Source organism: Neodiprion lecontei, chromosome 6, assembly GCF_021901455.1.
Source record: "Neodiprion lecontei isolate iyNeoLeco1 chromosome 6, iyNeoLeco1.1, whole genome shotgun sequence".
Lineage (NCBI taxonomy): Eukaryota > Metazoa > Arthropoda > Insecta > Hymenoptera > Diprionidae > Neodiprion > Neodiprion lecontei.
In genome coordinates this window covers 18,609,947-18,618,265 of record NC_060265.1, presented here as the reverse complement: position 1 = coordinate 18,618,265, position 8,319 = coordinate 18,609,947, and the positions used below count along the sequence as shown (strand labels likewise).

At 33.3% G+C, this 8,319-nt stretch overlaps 2 protein-coding genes across 5 annotated transcripts in view; one reads left to right on the top strand and one right to left on the bottom strand.

Annotated features, from left to right (window-relative positions):
* The first annotated feature begins 13 nt into the window (after nt 1–13).
* Nucleotides 14–7,212, top strand: LOC107220071 (secretory carrier-associated membrane protein 5). Of its 2 annotated transcripts, none has more exons than XM_046743765.1 (9): nt 14–215; nt 673–936; nt 1,047–1,110; nt 2,175–2,303; nt 2,475–2,631; nt 2,793–2,894; nt 3,032–3,158; nt 3,255–3,444; nt 3,791–7,212. In XM_046743765.1, exons 1-8 carry the CDS (start codon nt 159–161, stop codon nt 3,414–3,416), a joined length of 1,062 nt encoding a protein of 353 aa, XP_046599721.1. In that variant the 5' UTR covers nt 14–158; the 3' UTR covers nt 3,417–3,444; nt 3,791–7,212. The 2 variants fall into 2 exon arrangements, with proteins under 2 accessions (XP_046599721.1, XP_015513984.1); XM_015658498.2 differs by having other exon boundaries at nt 16–215; nt 3,756–7,212.
* LOC107220049 (BCL2/adenovirus E1B 19 kDa protein-interacting protein 3) overlaps nt 6,864–8,319 on the bottom strand; it is a 25,718-nt gene continuing 24,262 nt past the window's right edge. For all 3 annotated transcript variants that reach the window (XM_015658456.2, XM_015658455.2, XM_046743771.1), the window contains one exon: nt 6,864–8,288. In XM_015658456.2, the coding sequence (XP_015513942.1) occupies nt 8,237–8,288 (52 nt within the window). In that variant the 3' untranslated portion in view covers nt 6,864–8,236. The remainder of the gene's footprint in view (nt 8,289–8,319) is intronic.

Below are 8,319 nucleotides of genomic sequence, written 5' to 3'. Positions count from 1 at the left end.
TGATTCTAGCTAAAGGATTAATTGCACGTAGAAAGCCCCAGGGGCACGTCAACGATGTTGAACCGTTTTTAGATAAGATTACAAGTATTATTCGATCGGAAGACAGTCTGTACGCTGTTTCTGAAATTAAATACAGGAAAAAATTTAACCCTTAAGGAATGTCTGGTTTCGACGAAAATCCCTTTGGGGAACCAGCTTTGAACGACCCATTTTCGGCAAGTAATCTTTCTTTATTCCACGATACTCGACGAAATACGTGACACCCGATCGACACTGGCAATGTCTTTCTTAGTTGTCAAAAGATTGTTAAAACACCTGAGCTATATGAATCATTTAGTAGTAACAGTGACGTGTGGTAATATTTTCAAAAATTTTTTCGCCCAGCATATCTGAGATTAATCACCTTCGCCTTGATGTAAAATTTTACTTCGTACAAACTTAATCATTATACCAATGTATTTTATTAATTATTTACCATTCACATATTCACAATTGTTTATTTAGAAAACATTCAGAGAAAAATGTCAGACAAATACGCGGCTTGTTTTATATATTGAAAAGACTGTTGTCTTTTGGTTCAGACAATTGATTACGATGTAGAATATTTCTCCTTATCGAGTAAGGTATGAAACTTCATTAGCAATAACAGTATTATTTTATTACCGTGGATAGGATCCCGCAGTTAGACAAGCCGCCAGCTCGACTCCTGCCAACAGGGGTATCGAAGATTACAATCCCTTCGCGGACCAAGGATCGCAGGGGGCAACACAGGTAAGAGGAGCTTCAAACCCGCCCATTTATGGAGGTGTAGGAGCCACTCAACAACCAGCTACACTTCAGCCTACAAATCAGGAGGTTCCACCACCTAATTACACCCGAAGCGCGCAGCAAACAGTGACCCCTACACCTGCGGTTACCTCACCTCCAGCACCAGATGTAAGTGCATGATGAAATGATGCATATGAATGAATTTGGAATGTGATGATTCGCTCGATAGCCCAGGAAACAAATACGTTCTAAATTTAATGTTATATCTTTTGTTTCAGCGTCGGCAGGAAGACGAATGGAAAGCGAGGAGAGATGAGGAAATGAGAAATACGCCATACTATGGTGAGGCATAATAAATAATACTTACATTAACACTTTAAGCATGATGTCGGTCCCTGGGAACTATCAGTGAACGAAATTGATTAAAACAGTAAAATCGGATCCGTGCTTAACGTGTGAAATTACTTGACCATCTTAAAAATGTTCCAAAAATTTTGTAATGTGAAATTTGGATTTTATTTGATTCTTATACACTATTGAAAGCATATTCTTGTTTATTCACTTGAGAAAGGTTTGAATTACCATACTGATAGCTATTAGCAAATTCTTCACGTGTGTACAACCGAAGATACTTAATTCTTCATAGTTCAGAAAAATTATTGATGCAACTCATATTACTTTTATTTAATGCTATTTTATTTTTTTGTTCCTTGAAACAGATATCACTCAATGGATTCGTTATAAAATACTGACCTATTTAGTTATAAACTATTCCTGAATTTTCCTTGGTATACATGTATTGATTCACCATCAGCTGACCAAATGAGAAAACTTATTCAAACATAGCCACATCGTTTTTGGCGCAAGTGAAAAAAAGGGTCCAAATTTCTTTTTTTGAATTTCATTTTTAGCAGGCTTATTCTGTAACTACTTGCCTCAAAATTGCCATTCAAAACCTGTCAATAACTATTGATATCAGTTCATTCTTACCCAGTCGATGTTTTACTAATGTTATTTCGCCACAGTAATATTGTTGCAGTTTTATGGCAGTAAAGTTACAGAATAAGCTCTAGGTTCAAATTTAGAACTCGAACAATCTTGTACTTTATAATTTTAATCGTATTCAGATAAATTTTGATGTTTGAACTTTTCGTGACCGCTAATAATTTTTTTTCACATAGCAAAGGTGTTAAAAAGTAGTAATCATGTCACTGAATGTATCAATTCCTGTTATTGGAATAACAGATTCTTTCATACAAGTTTCATGAATCCTCATAGTATTTGTATATTTCAACCTTATTCTAAACGTGTAAACAATTGAATAAAAAAGCGAAGGACGGTTCTGTGAATATGATTTAAATAAACAAATATATGCATGATTAATGTTGCTAACAATTTAATTTTAGCAAGACGAAACAATTGGCCACCGTTGCCTGAAAAGTGCTGTTTTCAACCATGTGTCTATCAGGATATCGATGTTGATATTCCTGCTGACTTCCAAAAGATTGTTAGACAACTTTACTACCTTTGGATGTGTATGTATAATTCTTCATTTCCATTTACATGATTGTTTTCTGTATTGAATTTATAAATCTTTTCAAGAAAATTTCACTTCTCAAATCATCTAACTTTGATCATGTGTTGTAAGTTGCATTCATTGTTTAATAGGACATCTATATCGAGTTCAATCACTATGTTCATTACAGTTCATGGGTGTGTGATGGTGTTGAACGTGGTCGGTGGATTTGCATTGCTGTTATATGGCCAAGGATTTTCTACATTTGGTCTTGCCATTCTTTATCTCCTGCTATTCACGCCTTTTTCGTTTCTTTGCTGGTATAGGCCGGCATACAAGGCTTTCAGGTATTTTTTTTTAATGTTACAAAATATCTTTATTCACTTGTACTTCATTTAAAATAAGTAACTCTAGAGTGAAATAATTTATTCCAGTAATACCACAGGATATTCGTAACCTTGTCAACCGTTGAAAATAATTATTTCTTTAATTATTCTCTCATTTTCAGGAGTGACAGTTCCTTTAATTTCATGGTTTTTTTCTTCGTATTTTTTTTCCAATTCGTTGTGACTGTTATTCAAGCTCTTGGGATATCTGGATCAGGCACATGGTAAAGAATCTTATTTTACTGCATTATAGTAAATAAAAATGTGTATCTCAGGGATACATACAAGTTTCGAATGTTGTTCATCCACCTGAAAGACGTCTAAATATTCATATCTCATCAAGTTTATTTGTCTATTTCAGCGGAATAATAATAGCAATTGAGGCATTTGATGGTACAGGATTAGGAGTATTCATTGGTATTCTTTTACTCATTATTGCTATTGGCTACGCAGTCGCGGCAGTTGGTGACATACTTTTGTTGTCCAAGGTGGGAAACGATAAAAATTTCCAGACAACTTTCAGAATTTTTCTGTACAAATTATAATGAATGTAGAATGGCTCATTATTATATGCTTTTCCTCAGATCCACCGTATCTATCGCAGCACAGGAGCGAGTGTTGCAAAGGCGCAACAAGAATTTACTTCAACTTTTCTGCGGAATGAACATGTTCAGAACGCTGCTGGTAATGTAGCTGCAAGCGCAGTTCGTTCACAGATGGCTAACTCGAACCAACCACGATATTAACTGATTAGTCGGTCGTTCTATTTAACAGGTAACGTTCTATTCTCTATGTTCGTCAATTCTATCTCTTAGACCTTTGCTAGTATATGAACGATAATTTGTAATCAAATGATGATGACTGGAAAATAGTGCGTGTGTAACTAAACACACCGTTTTTACAATCATATTTATCCAAAAATCTTGTGACAGCAGTTTAGTAGAGTAGTGGAGAAAAAAAGATATGAACGTCCAAATTTTTTATGTTAGTTTGGCACTTTGATAATGTCCTGATACGTACTTATCAGAATTTAGAAGAAAGGAGAGATAATAAATAGTATACTGATCATGAAGGTTTATTTCTAGTTAATTAAACGTAACGACTGTATTTCGATCATCAGAAAGAAAGAAAGAGAGGAGCATACTGAATTCAAAGAAACAATTGAGCCTCACAACCAGCATATTGGGAAATCTGGCACCAATGGTGATCAAGCTTCTATGTACACTTTTTTCAATTGAGGAATACATTTTCAAATTATGATACAACAAAGCAATGCTTATATTTTTGTTATTGAACTACGCAATACGTATGCATATACTGTTGAAAATAAAAAATAAATATAATCATAACCATATCGATTAATCGATCGAACTTGTTTCTTCTGTGAGGAAATGGATAAAGTTCTATCGATATATTGTTTATCAATGAACACTTCTAGTTTCTATGCAAAATCAATAGCTTCACTTTTGGTTTATTAATACATCACACTCACCACTAAACTCATATGGAAGTATAAGACTTATCATGACGATAACGTTAATGTTAAACTAAAACACGAAAATCCACAAGTTAATGTTAAACAAAAAAAAAATTAAAATTTTTTGTGATTTTCTTTTATAATTCACGCAAATACTGCTTATTTATATTTACCACAAAATAGTAACGAGAGTCTGAACTTATTTTGCTAGACGTAGATTGAAGAAAGTTTTTGTTCTTTTTTTTTTTTTTTTATCTTATACACATTTTGAAAACACGTGGTTCTGTGAAAATTATTGTTGAAAAAAGTAAATATAAAGAATTTGTCAATTTGCCATACGAACTGTACATAAAGAAAAATCGTTTGAATATATACAAAAATGACGATTTTGCTTTTATTTAATTTAATGCTATCGATGCAGTCTATACTTTGATTAAACTTAAAAGACTTTGGATTGAATTATGAATTTATTCAAAAAATATAACTGCTTCATTGTTTCATGTATCGTTTATATTTTAAATACCTACTGCGGTTACACTAGATACCTATCATGTAATTCGGAATCAAAGTAAACTAGCGGGGAAAGATTTACTTTAATTATAAACTCAAAAAATATGTGTACAGTCACGTTAAACAGGGAACTTACTACCTACATGAGTATATTATGTAGGTGTACGTGATGCTGTACACAATCAATTTTACCAGCACTGCTTGTGAGACAATTAGAAACGAATCTTACGAAGTTCGCATAAATATATACGATGACACGTGTTGAAGTATTGTGACCGTGTAGATAGGCAGATCCTCCACAGAAAAGGTTATTCGTTATTCCAGATGCAAGTTTCAACGAAATGACCTGTACTATCGATTTTATTAAATCGTCATCAAATTCTTGATGGAAATTGATCTCAACTTTACTTCCATTCTCGTAATACTTTTTGTTGTTTTCTTCAAATCTTACGGAATAGTAGACGATGAGTGAGAACAGTCGCCTGAAGAAAATGTATGCTTTTAATGGGTAACTAATTGTAATTATAATTTCTTTCCAATATTCTTGTATAGCAGTATTTATAGACCATAGACTAAAAATTATCAATAAGCTTAGGCGTGTGTTGTATACAATCTAAATATGTACATCTGCCTACAATCGTTATTATAAATATCTATATATACATACATACCAATGTATATATTTATACATGTATGTGTATACAAACAGCATACATATGAATATAGTTTATTTCATACGTCTAATCAACTCCTAAAGCTTTATAAAATACCTTTTTCTGAAGATACTGCATATCGTCGTTGTACAGTTAACTCATTGTTATTAATGATACAATGTTTTCAAATATTCGATATATTGACTTATCGGTATTAAATTGGAATGACAAAAAGTACTTACCTGATATTTAATAACCATACCATACATGCCAAGTTCATATCAAATGTTTGTTTGACTCTTAATTAATCATTAATCTGTGTATTGTGTAAACATCGGCAATTCAAGATGACGAATAACTATCAAAGTGCGCTCTCGTTTTTTTGAAAAACGTTTTTATTGATACATAACATATTCAGAAACGGTGATAGAGAGGCAATAATTTTAAATCCAAAGAAAAATAGTGAAGTAAACACTTGTCCGCGATAGTACAGCATGAAATGAGTAAGAACAGAAAGACACATGATGGCAAGAGAAATTGCGGGGATGGCTGTTGTGTCGAGAGAAGTATGAAAAATCAAATTGACACGCGAAAAATGTGGCAAAACTTCAAAAAATGGTATTTCAAAGCATGTTAAGGCACAGAATTTGACATACGTATTCCTAGAGCTTCAAAGTTCAGCCAGCTAAAGTTTTGTCTGTCAAAACACCAGCAGTGTTTCGCTCGGGAGTTAAGTAAGATTCTTTTCTGTGAGCACCGTTCAACTTGAATTCAATGTGTGAGAGTGGATACAAACAGTTTTAGGCGGATAACACAATTTGTGCAGGCAAGAATACTGAGGACTAGCAGATGTAGAGAAATTAACATTATTCAAAGCCGACCAAGGCTCAACGCCTGCAGAGTCCAGTTCGACTTTATTTCGCCTCACTAACTGCAAGGCGTTACACTCACTATATGATCCCTAAGGATTAGATTAATAGTATTATGCTCACCCTTTTTTCACTCCAATTTCTTGTATTAAAGTTATAACTTACAACTAAAGAATTGATGTTTCGATACACGCGCGTTAAAAGGTCCCTGTTTTCATTTAATGCGATTCAATTTGCTTGCTAATCATTCTGTTGTTGCCATCTGCTACAACTTACTATTATCCAATTGTATTTAAAGTTCTACCTAACAGTTGCCCCGTACTGACTTGCTGAAGTACACAGGTTTACTATCCGATATCAACCGCTTTATGCTTGTGGCTGCTTTGACGAAGTATGAAGTATACGGAAGTTTAATGATTACCTAGCTGTGACGTCATACAGAGAAGTTATTTGGCATGGACGAAAGGAGCCATTAAAGTAAGTAAATTTACAAATCTATAAAGATAAGTAAAAGAACAGTTCTTGATTATACGCGATACACATACATATTGGACGATGAATATCGTGGACGAATTGTTGATAAATTTACAAAATTTATTTCAGAGCAACTACAAACAATTAAACATATATTTAATCATAATAATTATAGCATAGATATTGAAATAATTTTGAACGCCTCGCAAATAAATGTACAATAATATTTTAATTTTTTAAAGTAAAAAACATAACTATAGCATTGTTAAGACAATTCCGAATATATCAAGCGATGTTAAGATCGCCTATTTGGAACCGTTAAATACAACTTAGATAAATATATATTTGAGGGATTGAGGAAAATATCAAAATATTTTGCAAATCTGGATTTGAAGTGAAATGAAACGCAGATGGCATCACTCTTATGAAATAAACATTCCACCATAAATTGAAATATGTCGTTGATACAAGTTTGAGCGTAATTCCAATTGCGGAGAGCTGTAAGTATAATTTCGGAACCGTTGATATCTTTCGCAAATCACTGACCCGTTATTAGAGATCAGGAATTGAAAAATTTCGGGCTCGTTGTGGTACTCAATCGGTTTTAAATTAATCATAATCTGATTAAAGTTGGTAATTATCAGCCGATTTCTCATCAAACTATACATTTACCATTTTAAGACTATACTGAGCCCGGCATGAGCAAGAAATGTTGCATTCAACAGTTGTCACATGTTGGAAATAATTGTTTTGTGCAGAGTTCATTCACATGCATTTCTTATTTTTACGGACACGGCCTAGCTGCAACAAATAGTAGAACGAATTCGGATTTCAACTGCTTTTACGTTTGAGTTCATAAAAGTATTAGAAAATACTAGAAATCTTACCATCATATATGTGAAAAATTTTACATAAAAACGGAGAATAACATGCACAATGGTCAATTTTTTTAGACACAATTTATCAGACATGTCATGAATGAATCTGAACGTTGGCAAGTACAACATACAGATCAGTCGCATCTTGAAATTGAATCAGTATCATTGTGTTCATAGTATTTTGACAATAATCAAACAAACTCACATGGAATATATGTATAGTTTCCCCTGTGTCAGGGATATAAATCCCTAATACTTAGTAAGTTATAGATAAATACTATCCAAGCTAGATCTATAATAATCGATCGCAGACAGAAACATATGTATGTATTAGAAATTGTATAAAATGGACAGGTTTTTTTCTTTCTCTCTCCTTCTCTTTTCTTTCTCTTTCACTTTGCAGTCAAGGTAACAAAGCGAATATTTTTTTCGCCACTTTTCCTCCTCTCAAATAAATCTCATAACTTAATCCATAGTCGTATCATTATTTAAGAATTAAATTGTATAGTTATTAATTAGAATTGCAGTTTCAATTGTAATTAATCATGCGAATAATAGTTTCGTGTATGTGTGTGTTTAGGCGTATTGCCGCCTCCCAGCATCAGTCTTTCTTGCGTTCCATTAGCCAGCTTTATTCGTCCGATTGCTAACAATATTACCATACTTTGTTCTCGATACCGTTTTTCCTCTTCTCAATCATTATTTTCACTCGATCGTTATGCGAGGCACCATGAGTCCTCGTCTAGTCAGCCAGACTCTGGAGGGCAAAGAAAATTTAAATCAATTCG

Excerpts from the sequence above, each read along its gene's own strand:
- LOC107220071 (XM_046743765.1), top strand. The coding sequence starts at position 159 with ATGTCTGGTTTCGACGAAAATCCCTTTGGGGAACCAGCTTTGAACGAC. Across the intron at positions 216-672 it reads CTTTGAACGACCCATTTTCG|GATCCCGCAGTTAGACAAGC; the intron begins GCAAGTAATCTT and ends TACCGTGGATAG. Across the intron at positions 937-1,046 it reads CCTCACCTCCAGCACCAGAT|CGTCGGCAGGAAGACGAATG; the intron begins GTAAGTGCATGA and ends CTTTTGTTTCAG.